At 42.3% G+C, this 15505-nt stretch overlaps 1 protein-coding gene across 3 annotated transcripts in view; it reads left to right on the plus strand.

Annotated features, from left to right (window-relative positions):
• TRIT1 (tRNA isopentenyltransferase 1) overlaps positions 1 to 15505 on the plus strand; it is a 50416-nt gene that overhangs the window by 10845 nt on the left and 24066 nt on the right. For 2 of the 3 annotated variants that reach the window (XM_007527084.3, XM_060206160.1), the window contains exon 2: positions 12762 to 12902. The exons of the other annotated variant lie outside the window; for it this stretch is intronic. In XM_007527084.3, coding sequence (XP_007527146.1) covers positions 12762 to 12902 — 141 coding nt within the window. The remainder of the gene's footprint in view (positions 1 to 12761; positions 12903 to 15505) is intronic. 3 annotated transcript variants of the gene reach the window in all.

Here is a 15505-nt window from a genome sequence, read left to right on the forward strand (position 1 = left end):
CACCTGCAGATCTGCTTCACCGTTTGTGAAATGATTCCCCTACAGGTGGGGAGCTGGGGGCTGGAACCAGGATCCTTATGTCGGTCCTTGCGCTTTGCGCCACCTGCGCTTAACCCACTGTGCTACCACCTGATTCCCCTATTATTTATTTTTAATCAGAGCACTGCTCAGTTCTGGCTTATGATGGTGCTGGGTATTGAACCTGAGTCCTCAGTCTTTTGAATAACCACTATGCTGTCTCCCCAGCCAATGGGTGCATTTTTACAATGACTCCTGTGTCTCTGTTCAGCACTTCCTATGGCACTATGACGTGATTGATCCTGGCTTCTATTTGTCCTGCCTCAACCTAGAATCAGTCGTCTTTCCAAGAAGCCCTAGTTCCTTTACTGAAGAAAGGTGTGGAGAAACTGAGGTCTGGGTGTTATGTCTGCTTTTTGCCACTGGGGTTTCATGGCTTCTCACCCATTCATTGGCAAGCTCTAGGATACACACTATTCCATGTACGGTCATGCATCACTAAACAATGGAGGTGTGATTTGAAAAGTCTATTGTTACGTAGTTTTTTTATTGTGTAAACTTTATAGAATGTAATTACACCAACCTAGATGGTACAGCTTACTGTACACCTGAGGCTAGATAGTATAGCCTGTTGAGACCACCATATTTGATGTGGCCTGAGATGCTATTAGGCAGTGCATGAACATACACACAAGTATCTATTTATTTCTGCTTCTCTCTGTAAATACACTAAACACAGATTTATACCAGGATCTCTGACTATACTCCGGTATCAAACAGTTCAGGGAGTCTTGCCATTTTGCTTATTTGTAAGCCATGTAGCTCTTACTGTCTACAATATACCTACTCATTTGTGCAACCTGTAGTTTCAGTAATTACTTCTGTGAGAAACAGATTTGCTAACTAGAGTTTAATGTTTATGTAAAATTATTTTTACACTTTAGTCTTTTCTTTTTTAAAGAAACTATTATTTTTATTTTTTTCCCTTTTGTTGCACTTGCTTATTGTTGTTGTTATTGCTGTCATTGTTGGATAGGACAGAGAGAAATGGAGAGAGGAGGGGAAGACAGAGGGGGAGAGAAGGATAGATAACTGCAGACCTGCTTCACCACTTGTGAAGCGACCCCCCTGTAGGTGGGGAGACGGGGCTCGAACCAGGATCCTTATGCGGGTCCCTCTTCGCACCATGTATGATTAACCCACTGCACTACCAGCTCCCTATTGTTTAGTCTTAATCATTTAGTTTTAACATTGTTTCACAGTGATTTTTTTTTCTTTTCTTTTTTCTTTCTTTCTGTTATTTTGGATACAGAGAAGTTGAGAAGGAATGGGGAGATGGAGGGAAGGAGAGAGGAGAAGATAGAGGGAGAGGGAGTGGGAGAGGCACCTGCAATATTGCTTCACCACTCATAAAAGCTTTCCCCATGCAGGTGAGGACTGGGAGTTTGAACCTGGGTCCTTATGCACTGTAATGTGTGTACTCAATCAGGTGTGTCACCACTCAGATTCTCCTACAGTTTGTAGATCACTTTCCCCTTAAGATGTCTTTCTTTTAAAAAATTAATTTTTTTATTTGTGATTAATAGTGGGCTATGAGATTATAAGACTATAGGGTGTAGCTCCACACTGCACCCGTCATCCAAGTTCTCTGTCCCCAGCCTCACACCTCCCAAAGATAACTACTGTAGTTCTCACAAAGTCTTAGAAACCATTTACTTCTGTTCCCCCCCCCAAAAAAAAAAAATTCGTGTGTATGACATCTCTAGATTCCACATGTGAGTGAAACCATCTGGTAGTTGTCTTTCATCTCTTTACTTATTTTGCTTGGCATGATTACCTCCAGTTTCATACATTTTGTCCCAAAGGGCACAGTGTCCTCTGTTTTGATTATAGAGGAGTAGTACATGAAGTATCTATCCCATCACCTCTTTAGCAGTCATCTGTTGATGGGCATTTAGGCTGCTTTTATTCTCTATAGAGAACCAGAACATCACTCTGACACTATTTTCCCAACACCATTTGTTGAATAAATACTTCTCCATTTGATGTTTTTTGCTCCCTTGTCAGAAATTGGGTGTTTCCATGTATGTGGGCTTATTTCTGGACTCTCACTTCTGTTTCACTGGTGTCTGTGTGTGTCTATTTTAGTTCCAGTACCGGGCAGTTTTTATTATAGTGGCTCTGCATCACTCTGACAGATGGTGGTGGTGGGGATTAAACTCAGGACCTCATGTTTGAGAGTCCAGTACTTTATTCACTGTGCCACGTTCCCAGGCCTTGGTTTCTGACTTCTTTCATATAACACTCAAACTTTTCCATGATCTTGCATGAAGCCATCATTCTTTATTGCTTGGTATTATCCCATTATTTCCACGTACCATAGTTCATTTATTCTACTTCAGGACATATGAGTTTTCAATTTTTAGCACTTATTAAACTCTTTAAATATGTATAGGTTTTTGTGCAGCTTTCAGTTTATTTAGCTGAATACTTAGAAACGGAATAATTGGGTTGAATTTTTTTTCTTTTTCTTATTTATAAAAAGGAAACATTGACAAAACCATGGGATAAGAGGGGTACAACTCCACACAACTTCCACCACCAGATCTCTGTATCCTATCCATTCCCCTGATAGCTTTCCTTTTCTTTATCCCTCTGGGAGTATGGACCCAAGGTCATTGTGGGGTGCAGAAGGTGGAAGGTCTGGCTTCTGTAATTGCTTCCCCGATGAACATGGCCATTGACTGGTCAATCCATACTCCCAGCATGCCTCCCTCTTTCCCTAGTATGGTGGGGCTCTGGGGAAGCAGAGTCCCGTGACATATTGGTGGGGTTGTCTGTCCAGGGAAGTCTGGTTGGCGTCATGCTAGCATCTGGAACCTGGTGGCTGAAAAGAGAGTTAACATACAAAGCCAAACAAATTGTTGAACAATCATGGCTGGAATAGTGCAGATGAAGACTTGGGGGAGACCTCCATTTTGTATATAGCTAGTAGGCATATTTTAGTTATATTCCAAAGGGCCTGTGGCTATACTAGTTGTTTTTTTTTTTCTTTTCCCCCCTGAGCCTGAAATCTGATATGCAGGTGGATCCAAGTTATTGTCTAGGGAGATGATGTCATGGCTAGAAATGAAACAGAAAGCTGGATCAGGGAAGAGAGTAGCTCCCAAATATGGGAAAGGGGTATAAATATTGTTGACTGTAAACCCCATTGATTTGATTTGGTCTGGGGACCATATTCAGCTTAAGAGCCTGTGTGACCACTGCATCCCTGTAGATCTGAGCTCACATTCTGTGGTCATGAGTAGGAATGTTCCAAGCTACCCCAATATCAGGACCCATCTTCCTTAGGTATAGCATAGAGTATATTGCCCAGCCTTCCTTCAGAGGATGGAACATTCTCTACTATTGATCCAAGTTGAGGCCAAGGTCCTATGGGGGCCCACAAAGGGGTCTATTTTGTTGTTCCTGATAGAGATGAGCGGTAACAGTGGAGAGAGGAATTTATTTGAGGTCTAGGTTCATCATGTCTGTTCATTTGGGAATCTCAGGACTCCCCGAATTGGGCCCCAGCTGATGGGGTGGCCTGATAGTGACTAAAGAGTCATCATTAAAGTATGCCAGTCTTTTGCCCTTATTCAGCTTTTGCAGTCCTTGCTTTGATAAGGTTAGCTTTGGACTGAGTAAGAGAACTGTAATAGGAAGTAGGTGAGGAGCGTATCTAAGTCTAATTAGATACTATTTCATTAGGAACTTTATACTGACTCACTGTAGATTATTGTGTACTTTTGCTTTCAGGTATATATTTTGCCCTAATTTGTGGATACATGTGAACATATGCTCTATCTCACAGGACCTGGTCTATATCTAGGTTTTGGGACTTTTTAGGAAGTAGACCACCTGGAATGGAATTAGAGAATACTATGAAAGGAAAGGTCTCCCCAAGTGATTAGGTTGAAGGGTTGACATTCCACGCCTGATGTCTCTGGACACAGTCTGAAGTGAAGCATGCTGAGGTGGTATTCATTGCCTTGATTAGGTTGGGATCAGTGGATGCAATATTATTTGGTATGAATTGAGAGAAGCATGCAGGAAAGTGAGCCCCACCCTAGAGGTTTCAGGACTGGGGGAAATACAGGCTTTATAGAGGAAGAGGGATGTTCCTGCTGTCTTAGAGTAAAGAAGACAGTAAAGATAGTTATTGCTATAATCACAGTATTTGGTAATTGGGTTAACTTTGAAATATCCCTTTGTTAGGATTTGCTGTATCATACACAACATCCCCATAATTTATGTCCTTTGACATTATTTGTATATAGCTATGCTACCGGTTGCTTCTGTTCTCCCTGGTCTAGGCTTTTAAGAGAGTCAACATATCAAGACTCAGCCTATGTATTAAAAAGACTCAGTTTGTGCTTTAAAAAGTTTGAGACATACAATCAATTTTCCCCCTCTCATATTAATTAATAGTGATTTATATGACTACAAATTAATAGGAGTGTACATAAACACCATTCCCACCACCAAAGGACTGTTTGCTATCCCATCCCATCCCCCCCCCCCTGCCGCCATGGGAAGCCGAACATTCACCCTCACCCCAGGGTTTTTACTTTGGTGCCTATCTCCAGATTTAGTCAGATCCTGCTTTTAGTTTCCCTTTCTTGTTCTTCTTTCTCAACTACTGTTGATGAGTGGGATCATCCCATACTCATCTTTATCTTTCTGACTTAGCTCACTTAACATAATTCCTTCTAGCTCTGTCCAAGACGGGTCAGAGAAGGTGGGTTCATTGTTCTTAATAGCTGCATTTTTTTTTAAAGGCATAGGGATCTCAGACGTGTGATTTTTCTGTTCCCTGGGCTGACTCCTTCATTAAAAAACAACAACAACAAAACTCAGATATAGAATGGGAGATACCAGACACTAGACCATCCCCAGGTATCACCATGACACTCCCATGTGGTGTTGTGGCTTAAACCTGTGCCACACATTTGGCAAAGCCCTGCCTTGCTAGGTGTGCTGCCTTCTGGCCCCAATTCACATTATGTTTGTTTGTTTTTATTTGTGTTACATATTGAGTCACTGTATCACTAGCATACACACTCAGAATTGAATTCAGGACCTTATGTCTATAAGTCCATCATTTTAGCTACTATACCACCTTCCAGGGCATTTATATTTATGGGGTTTTTGTTTGTTTTAATTTTACTTACTGAATAGAGACAGACAATTGAGAGGGAAGGGAGAGACAGATAGGGTGAGAGAGAGACACCTGCAATACTGCTTTACCACCACTCGTGAAACTTTTTCCTTGCAGGTGGGGACTAGGGCTCAAACCTGGTTCCCTGCATATTATAACGTGTGCTCAGCCAGATATGTCACCCCCTAGTATCCCCCCCTTTTTTTAAATAGAAGTCGTTTAACTTTTGGGAGGGAATTTCTTCTAAACTTTTTTTTTTTAAATAACTGTCATTTTGCATTTCTACTAGCACTGAGTAGGCACTTCTGCTTATTATTGTCATATACTTAGCTCATCTAATAGATATGTGCTGGTATCTCTTGGTTGTTCATTTACATATCCCTAAAGGTTTTCTTTTCATATGCTCATTTGCCATCTGTGTGTCTGGTGAAGTGACTGTCAGATCTTTTGTCTGAAAGGGAGGGGAATGTTTGTCTGGTTGAGTTTTAAGACTCCCTTATATTTCTGGGTGCACATCCTTGATCAGATATGTTATTTGTAAGTATTTTCTTGTACTATTCCAGACATTTTACACATACGAAATCCAATCCTCAGAAAGCCCAGTGAGAATAGGTCATATCACTGTTATTTACAAACGAAGAAGCTTGAGACAAAGAAAATTAGATATTTGCATAACCTGTCAAATGGAGGCTAGAGCAGAACTCAAGCACTCTAGTTACTTTGTGCTTTTTTCCCTACAAATACTGCAGCGTGCCAGCTACTCTTACTTAGCTGAGGCACAACCTGCTCTTTAAAAAATTTTTTTTTAATTTATTTATTTTTTAATTTTTTTTCCTCCAGGGTTATTGCTGGGCTCGGTGCCTGCACCATGAACCCACCGCTCCTGGAGGCCATTTTTTCCCCCTTTTGTTGCCCTTGTGCTTGTAGCCTCATTGTGGTTATTATTATTGCCATTGTTGATGTTGTTCGTTGTTGGATAGGACAGAGAGAAATGGAGAGAGAAGGGGAAGACAGAGAGGGGGAGAGAAAGATAGACATCTGCAGACCTGCTTCACTGCCTGTGAAGCGACTCCCCTGCAGGTGGGGATCCGGGGGCTCGAACCGGGGTCCTTACACCGGTCCTTGCGCTTTGTGCCACATGCGCTTAACCCACTGCGCCACCGCCCGACCCCCTTAATTTATTTTTTATTTAAGAAAGGATACACTAACAAAAACATAGGATAGGAGGGGTACAACTCCACACAATTCCCACCACCCGATTTCCATATCCCATCCCCTCCCCTGATAGCCTTCCCATTCTCTATCCCTCTGGGAGCATGGACCCAGGGTCATTGTTGGTTGCAGAAGGTGGAAGGTCTGGCTTGTGTAATTGCTTCCCCGCTGAACATGGACGTTGACTGGTCGGTCCATACTCCCAGTCTGCTTCTCTCTTTCCATAGTAGGGTGTGTCTCTGGGGAAGCGGAGCTCCAGGACACATTGGTGGGGTCTTCAGTCCAGAGAAGCCTGGCTGGCATCCTGATGGTATCTGGAACTTGGTGGCTGAAAAGAGAGTTAACATAACAAACCCAAACAAATTGTTGAGCAATTATGGACCCAAAGGTTGGAATAGTGGAGATGAAGTGTTGGGGGGTTACTCACTGCAAACTCTAGTGTACTTCTGCTTTCAGGTATATATTTTGCACTAGTTTATGGGTACATGTGAACATATATGCTCTCTCTCACAGAACCTGGTCTATATCTAGGTTTTGGGACTTTGTTAGAAAGTGAACCACCTGGGATGGAATTAGAGAATATTATGAAAGGAAAGGTCTCACCTGAGTGATGAAGCTGAAGGGTTGTTATTCCACACCTGAAGTCTCTGGACACAGTCTGAGCTGAAGCATGTTGAGGTGACACTCGTTGCGTTGATTAGGTTGTGATCGGCAGATGCAATATTATTTGATATGAGTTGGGAGAAGCATGTGGGAAAGTGGGTCCTATCCTAAGGTTCCAGGACTGGGGGAAATATAGGCTCTATAGTGGAAATGCGAGGTTCCTGCTGTCTTAGGGTTCAAAAAGACAATGGATAGTAATTGTTATCACATTATTTGGTAATTAGGTTAACTTTGAAAAGTCCTTTTGTTAGGGTTTGCTGTATAGTACCCAGTATCTTGTATATAGCTGTGCGCACAACCTACTTTTATCATAGGTATTCCAGGATAATACCACTGGAAATATAAAAAATGAGTCAATCTTTTTTATTTGTCTCCAGGGTTATTGCTGGGGCTTGGTGCCTGCTCCTGGAGGCTATTTTTCCCCTCTTGTTGCCCTTGTTATCATTGTTATTATTATTGTGGTCGTTGTTGTTGGATAGGACAGAGAAATTGAGAGGGGAAAGACCGAGGGGGAGAGAAAGACAGACACCTGCAGATCTGCTTCACAGCTTGTGAAGCGACCCCCCCCATAGGTGTGGAGGGGGCTCAAACCAGGCTTCTTACGCAGGTCCTTGTGCTTAGCTAACTTGTGCAGGTGGGGAGCCCTGGGCTCATACTGGGATTCTCACACCGGTCCTTGCACTTTGCACCACGTGCATTTAATCCGCTGCGCTACTGACCGACCCCCAAATTAGAAAATGTTTTGAAGTTACATGCATAAGGTCTGTGATAAGTTAAATGGAGGTAGGAGCATGGAGGGCCCGAGCACTGGGGAGCGATCTTTAGGAAGTCTTTCATTAGGAAGTGATGCTAAACATCTGGGCTAGATGAAATCAGATGTTCATTTTGTGATGATTACTGATCACAGTGTGGGTAAATTTGAAGGGATATACTCTAAAAGTAAGAAGAAAATTGGGGAAGCTGATAGAAGAGTTGAGAAATCATGAAACTTTCAGTTGATGTAACAGCAGTGGGAAATGTGGCCGTGGTGTGGTGAGCCTTGACATAAATTTAGGATCTAACCCAGATAGAAGGTGAGACAAATTGGAAATTACACAGGGGTGGGTGTGGGAGTAGGGAAGAGATTACTTCAGGAATTTTGATTTGGCAGCTGGGAGGGGTTGTAGGAAGTATAGAGTGCTGGATTTACATGTAAGAAATCCTGAGTTTAGTCCCTCAGCACTGTGTGTAGCAGAGTGGTGTCCTGACCTCTTTCTCTCCCCTCCTAAAATAAAATAACATAAAATAAAATAGTTTGAACAAGGAATCTAAAGGCTCAAAATAAAACCAGTAGTGGGCCAAGGAGATAGCTCATTGGGTGAGGGTGTGTACCTTGCACATAGCCCAGGTTGGAATCCCAGCACCACATGAGAGAGCATGTGTGCACTCACTCTCCCTCTGCCCCTCATCCATCTCAGTTTCTCTGTCTTTTCCAATAAACGAACAAGTAAATAAAAATGAAAATTAAAGGGAGTCGGGTGGTAGCGCAGCGGGTTAAGCGCACATGGCGCAAAGTGCTGCAAGGACCAGCATAAGGATCCGGTTCGAGCCCCCCGGCTCTCCACCTGCAGGGGAGTCGCTTCACAGGTTGTGAAGCAGGTCTGCAGGTGTCTGTCTTTCTCTCCCCCCTCTGTCTTCCCCTCCTCTCTCCATTTCTCTCTGTCCTATCCAACAATGACGACAACAGTAATAACTACAATAGTAAAAACAACAAGGGCAATAAAATGGAATATATAAATAAATAAATATTTAAAAAATGAAAATTAAAAAAATATATAAAGAAAACAACAATGACAGAAAAGCACTGGTACACTGTCGGGAACATAAATTGGTCTTGCCTCTTTGGAACACAGTATGTAGTTTTCTCAAAATATTAAAAATAAATCTACCATCTGATCCAGCAACTCCACTCCTAGCTGTCTGTTCAGAGAACACCAGAACAATCTACCAAGAAGAAAGATGTATGTCTGTGGTCACTGTGGTACTATTTACAATGGCCAAAATATGAAAGGACTCAAATGCGCAAAGACAGATGAGTGGAGAAGAGATGTGGTTTACCTGGACTACTACTCAACTCTATGAAACTTTGCCTTTTATGGCAGCATAAGTGAAATGAGGGGGGGTCAAGATGCTAAGAGAAATAAGTCAGAAGAAAGACAAATCTGGATGACTTCACTGACATGTAGTAGGATATAAACTTAAGCAAGAGAACTAAGCCAAATAAAATCAAATCCTTGTACTCAAGGCACGAGAGAAATGAAGGTATAAAGACAGGCAAATAAACAAAAATACCTTTGTACTCCAACTTCGAGGGTTGAGATGGAGACAGGTAGAGGGAAAGTATTTTGCTTGTGGGCATGGTGCTATAACATCCTTTTTAAGAGTCCTTCCTGGAGCAGTGAAGCCCCAGCCATGACTAGACAGGCAAAACAAAAAAAATTTACAAGGGGCCAGGTGGTGGCACACCTGGTTAAATGCATACATTATAATGCACAAGAACCCAGGTTCAAGCCCCTGGTCCCCACCTGCAAGGGGAAAGCTTCACGAATGGTAAAGCAATGCTGCAGGTACCTCTCTGTCTCCTCCTACCCTCTTGATTTCTGGCTGTTTCTATCCAATAAATATAATTAAAAAAATTTTTTTTAATGTATAATATTAGAAAACATTACCTCAGTGAAAATAGTTTTTTTTTGCCTCCAGGGTTATTGTTGGAGCTTGATGTCTGCATCATGAATCCGCTGCTCCAGGTGGCTCCCCCCCCTTTTTGTTCCCCTTGGTATTATTGATGTCATTTTTGTTGGATAGGACCAAGAGTAATGCAGCCCTGCTTCACCACTTGCAAAGTTTTCTCTCTGCAGGTGGGGACTGGGGCTCAATCCCAGGTGTGCCACCACCTGGTGCACTCAACCAGGTGTGCCACTACCTGGTCCCACTTGTTGTATTGTTGTTATAATTATTGTTGTTGATGTCGTCATTGCTGGATAGGACAGAGAGAAATGTAGAGAGGGGGAGAGAAAGACAGACACCTACAGACCTGCTTCACCGTTTTGTGAAGCGACCCCCTGAAGGTGGGGAGCCAGGATCCTTACACCGGTCCTTGCACTTTGTGCCACGTGAGCTTAACCCACTGTGCTACTGCCTCACCCCCTGTGGTTGCCTTTTTAAGGTGCTGTAGGAGATGCACTTAAAGGCATTTTATAGGGTGAAATTTTATGTAACCCCCCCCTGAAGGTTTGTGGCAGACTATGCTGATAGAAATGCGTACATTTTGGCTCTTTTGAAGGTGGAGGGTGGCTATTACATGTTTTCACCTATGCATTTTTCTCAGTGTCAAAAATGGGAATACATTTACAGAGTTCAGAAATACTTTGTTGGCAAAATCAAACTGTGGTTATGTAAGTCTTTAACATTGGCTTCCTTTGGAATTCTGTTACAAATGAGCCAACTAAGGGTTGTGGAAAAAGAAGTCTGTACATTTTTTACCTCCCCCCCCCTTAGTGTTCTTAATTTGCAAAGAAGATCCCAGTAGTACAGTATATTCCACAGGACTTTATAATGTCAGAGTTCAAGATACACAGACTAGAACATGATGATTTAAAGTTCCATCAATATTCAGGTAGAAGAATGCAGTTCTGTGGTCAGGCACAGATTTAATGAGCTAAAGACAGAGAGCTGGTTCTTTCCCTTACTCTGATCTATTTATTTATTTCCCATATACCGTATTATTAATACATCTATGTTTGGTAAATAATGAAAGTGACTTACAGAGTAGAGAGACTTCACAGTGATAGTGACATTAAAATTCTTTCCAGTTTTCCTTGTGCTGTGTGGTAACAGGAGAAGTGATTATAATGTAGGTAGTGATATCTTGACCATTATATAGCATTACAATGTGCCAAGCAAAAACTAAGTGCTTTACATGTATTAATTTATTCAATCCACACAACAATCTAATGAACTAGACATTATCCTCATCTTACTGATGAGAGATTTGAGCTACCAGAGATGTTAGTGACTGACTGTTCTGTGTACAAATAACTAGTAAATGGCAGAGTTAAGAATTGATCTGAGGCAGCCTGGCGCCACGGCCTTTCCTCTTAACCATTACACTGTACTTATTTGACACCCATATAAGTAAAGGGAAACGTGAGATGAAAAAATGCTTTTAACATCTTTGTGGGCTCTATGGAACTTATTATTTGTTCATTCAGTGTTTCCAGGAGAATCAGTAGAATTAGTGATTACAGAGAGAACATTTAATCTCAAAGCATTCATCTCTGTTTTCAAACTAGTATTTTCAGATCTGTTCTCCATCTGAGACCTTGCATTTAGAAAAAGTACACTTGAACTTTTTATTTAAAATGGCAGCTCAAGAACTTACAGACAGGATATTGCCTTTGAGTATTTAGACTGTATGTACTGACCCCCTGAAGCAGTAATTTGCATAGACCACAGTGTTTCTACTAGAATACCACAGTATTAGAGGTTCTGACTTCAAAGAGCATACATGTTTTATATTTTGATATATCTTTGTAGGTAGGTTGTTTTACAAATGACCAATCTTATACAGATTCTAAAAATTGCTGAGAACCATCAATATCCAATGTATATCTAAACAGTTAAAGTAAAATTAGAAGTAGTGCAAAGTGTTACCAATCTGGAAACTTGTGGCAAGTAGAATAAATAAAATGCTTACCGGTTAGAAAATGCCTAAAGTAGGGGCTGGGCAGTAGTATAGTGGGTTAAGCGTATATGGCGCAAAGCGCAAGGACAGGAATAAGGATCCCAGTTCGAGACCCCAACTCCCCACCTTGCAGGGGGTCACTTCACAAGTGGTGAAGCACATCTTTGCAGGTGTCTCTCTGTCCTCTCTGTCTTCCCCTCCTCTCTGAATTTCTCTCTGTCCTATCCAACAACTGCAACAAGTGCAACAGCAAGGGCAACAAAATGGGAAAAATAGCCTCCAGGAGCAGTGGATTTGTAATGAGCCCCAGCAATAACCCTGGAGGCAAAACCCCAAAAAAACCCAAAGTTCAAGCCTTAAAAAAATTTTCCCGGGGGCCTGGAGGTAGGGCCTGGCAGTAGGACCAGCGTAAGGATCCAGGTTTGAGCCCCCCAACTCTCCACCTTCAGGGGGGCTGCAGGTCTGCAGGCATCTTTCTCTCCCCTTTTCTATCTTCCCCTCCTTTCTCCATTTCTCTGTGTCCTGTCCAACAACAATGACATCAATAACAACAACAATAACGATAAACAACAAGGGCAACAAAAGGGAAAAAATAGCCTCCAGGAGCAGTGGAGTGCAGGCACTGAGCCCCAGCAATAACCCTGGAGGCAAAAAAAAAAAAAAAGAAATCTCCCATTAATATTGCAGAGTTGGTCTCACTCTCACTGATTTCTATGCTCCATTTCCTCTATAAATCTTAGCCAGTAGCCCAGTTTGATAAGAAAATTTCTATTTTCTTTTCCTACCCATTGTCTTGGGTTTTGTGGGCCTATGCTCTGGTTAGAATACCCTTACTCTGGTTCTGTGGTCATCTAAGTGCTAAGTTAGAGGGGAAAGCAGATCATACCAACAAGTGAGTATATTTGGAGGAAAATTATTTTCTCATGCTAATTTTTTTTCTTACAGGTTTACGAAGGCCTAGACATCATCACCAACAAGGTTTCTGCTCAGGAACAGAAAATGTGCAAACACCACATGATCAGCTTTGTGGATCCTCTTGTGACAAATTACACAGTGGTGGACTTTAGGAACAAGGCATCTGTTCTGATATCCTTTGGAAAGATAGCAATTTGGGGGATGCAGGACATCTCAGACTGAGAAGCAAGTTGTCTGTTTGTTTGTTTTCCTAGTAACAATTTCTTCTTTCTTAAAAGATATGTATATATTCATTTATTCCCTTTTGTTTCCCTTGTTTTATTGTTGTAGTTATTGTTGTTGTTATTGATGTCATCATTGTTGGATAGGACAGAGAGAAATGGAGAGAGGAGGGGAAGACAGAAAGGGGGAGAGAATGGTAGACACCTGCAGACCTGCTTCATCGCCTGTGAAGCGACTCCCCTGCAGGTGGGGAGCGAGGGGCTCAAACCAGGATCCTTATGCTGGTCCACTTGTGCTTAACCCTGTGCTACCGCCTGACTCCCGTGACAATTTCTTCTAAGTAGACTTAACTACGGATAAGCACACACCCCCCTCATCACAACTATGTTAGATTGAAAGACATGTCCTTGCTGCTCAAAGTCTTGTCCTCAGTCTTGGAACACTGCTTATTGGAAATGTTGGATTTGGGGGCTTGGCAAGTTAGCTCATTTGGGAGGCTGCCTTTGCTGTGCTTTTGGCCCTGGTTCAAACTCAACCCTCACTGCAGTAGGGGAAGTTTTAGTTTTGTGATGTCTTTTCTTCTGTTTTTGTTTGGAAAAAGTTGTCAGGCCAGCATAGTAGCTCACTTGGATAGTATGCTGCTTTTCCGTGGCAGTAATCCAGATTGAGCCCGGTTGCCACTGCACTGGAAGAAGCTTTGCTGCTATGATCTTCTTCATGCTCTCTGTCTTAAAAAACAAAAACAAAAACAAACAGACAAATTGACCTGGGATTAGTAAAGCCCAAGGCCAAAAAAGAAATGCTGAACTTGGTTTTGGGGGTTGAACTTGGCACCTCTTGATTTATGAGGTGTGAAAGTCTATTACACAATAGTCTATTTACACAAATTGCTGTGCTATTTCCTCAGAGATAGTTTATTTTTAGATATTTTAGTTAACTTATTTATTGGCTAGAAACAGACAGAGAAGTTGAGAGAGAAGTGGGAGATAGAGATAGAGAAAGAGAAACAAAGGGAGACCTGCAGCACTGCCTCACTATTCCTGAAGTTTTCCCCGTGGGTGGGAGTGAGGCTTCGACCTGTGCGTTCTCCTGGGTGTTCTGTTGTTAAAATTTCGGAGGCTCTGGCCGGGCGGGTTAGCTTCACGGTGGTGAACAGAGACGCGGAGACAACGGCTGGGCAGGGAAGCTGTATTTCTTTATTCAGGAACAACGATTCACAAACTAAGACAAACTAATCACCAAACAGAACTCGGCTGTCTCATTGCGGCGGCACAAGCACTCTCTTACTCTCGAACTCAGGAACTCTCCAACTCTGCAACTCTGGAACTCTCGTACTGGGGAACCCTCTGAAACTCTGACACACTGGAACTCTCTCTTACTCTGTAACCCTGAAACTCTCGAACTCAGGAACTCAGGAACTCTGGCCCTCTCGAACTCAGGAACCCTCTCCCGGGGTTCCTTGGGGCGGGGCCAAGCAGGCCCGCGAAATTAACAGGACTCATCCAATTCTCTTGGCGGGGGAGGGCTAGAACAAGCCAATGTAAAGCATACGACAGTGTTCCACTGCCAAGCCCTTGGTAGTTACTTTTATTTTTATATATATTTAATATTTGTATTTATGATTGGATAGAGACAGAAATTGAGGGGGAGTGGTGGATAGACAGAGAGACCCCTGCATCTCTGCTTCACCACTTGTGAAGCTTTTGCCCTACAGGTAGGAACAGGGGCTTGAACCTGTGTCCTTACAGTAGTTTATTTTTTCTTAATTTCAATTTTCTCTATTTACTGGATAGAGACAGCCAGAAATCGAGAGGAGAGGAGGGGATAAAAAGGGAGAGAGACACCTGCAGACCTGCTTCACCACTCACAAAGCTTTCCCGCTGCAGAGGCTTGAACCCAGGTCCTTGCACATTGTAATATCTATGTTCAACCAGGTGCACCACCACCTGGTCCCCAGTAGTTTTAAGTAATGCATTTACCTTCCTTTATCAGCTGTCTTAACATCAATACTTTTTTTTTGTTTGTTTCTTTATGTCACAAGGGTTATTGCTGAGGCTTGGTGCCTGCACTAGGTAGGAACTCACTTCTCCTGGAGGCTTATATATATATTTTTTATTTTTATTTTTTTTCCCTTTTATTGCCCTTGTTGTTTTAGTTAGATAGGACAGAGAGAAATGGAGAGAGGAGGGGAAGACAGAGAGGGGGAGAGAAAGACAGATACCTGCAGACCTGCTTCACCACTTGTGCAGCTACTCCCCTGCAGGTGGGGAGCCGGAGCTCGAACTGGGATCCTTACTTCGGTCCTTGGTCCTTGTGCTTTGCGCCATGTGCACTTAACTTGCTGTGCTACCACCCGACTCCCTCCTGGAGGCTTAAAAAAAAATTTTTTTTTATTGTATGTGTGTGAGAGATCAGAATACCACTTTTAGTATTTTAAAAAATATTTATTTATTTCCTTTTGTTGCCCTTGTTGTTTTATTATTGTAGTTATTGTTGTTGCTGTTGATGTTGTCGTTGTTGGATAGGTCTAAGAGAAATGGAGAGAGGAGGGG

Source organism: Erinaceus europaeus, chromosome 13 (assembly GCF_950295315.1).
Source record: "Erinaceus europaeus chromosome 13, mEriEur2.1, whole genome shotgun sequence".
In the NCBI taxonomy this organism is placed as follows: domain Eukaryota; kingdom Metazoa; phylum Chordata; class Mammalia; order Eulipotyphla; family Erinaceidae; genus Erinaceus; species Erinaceus europaeus.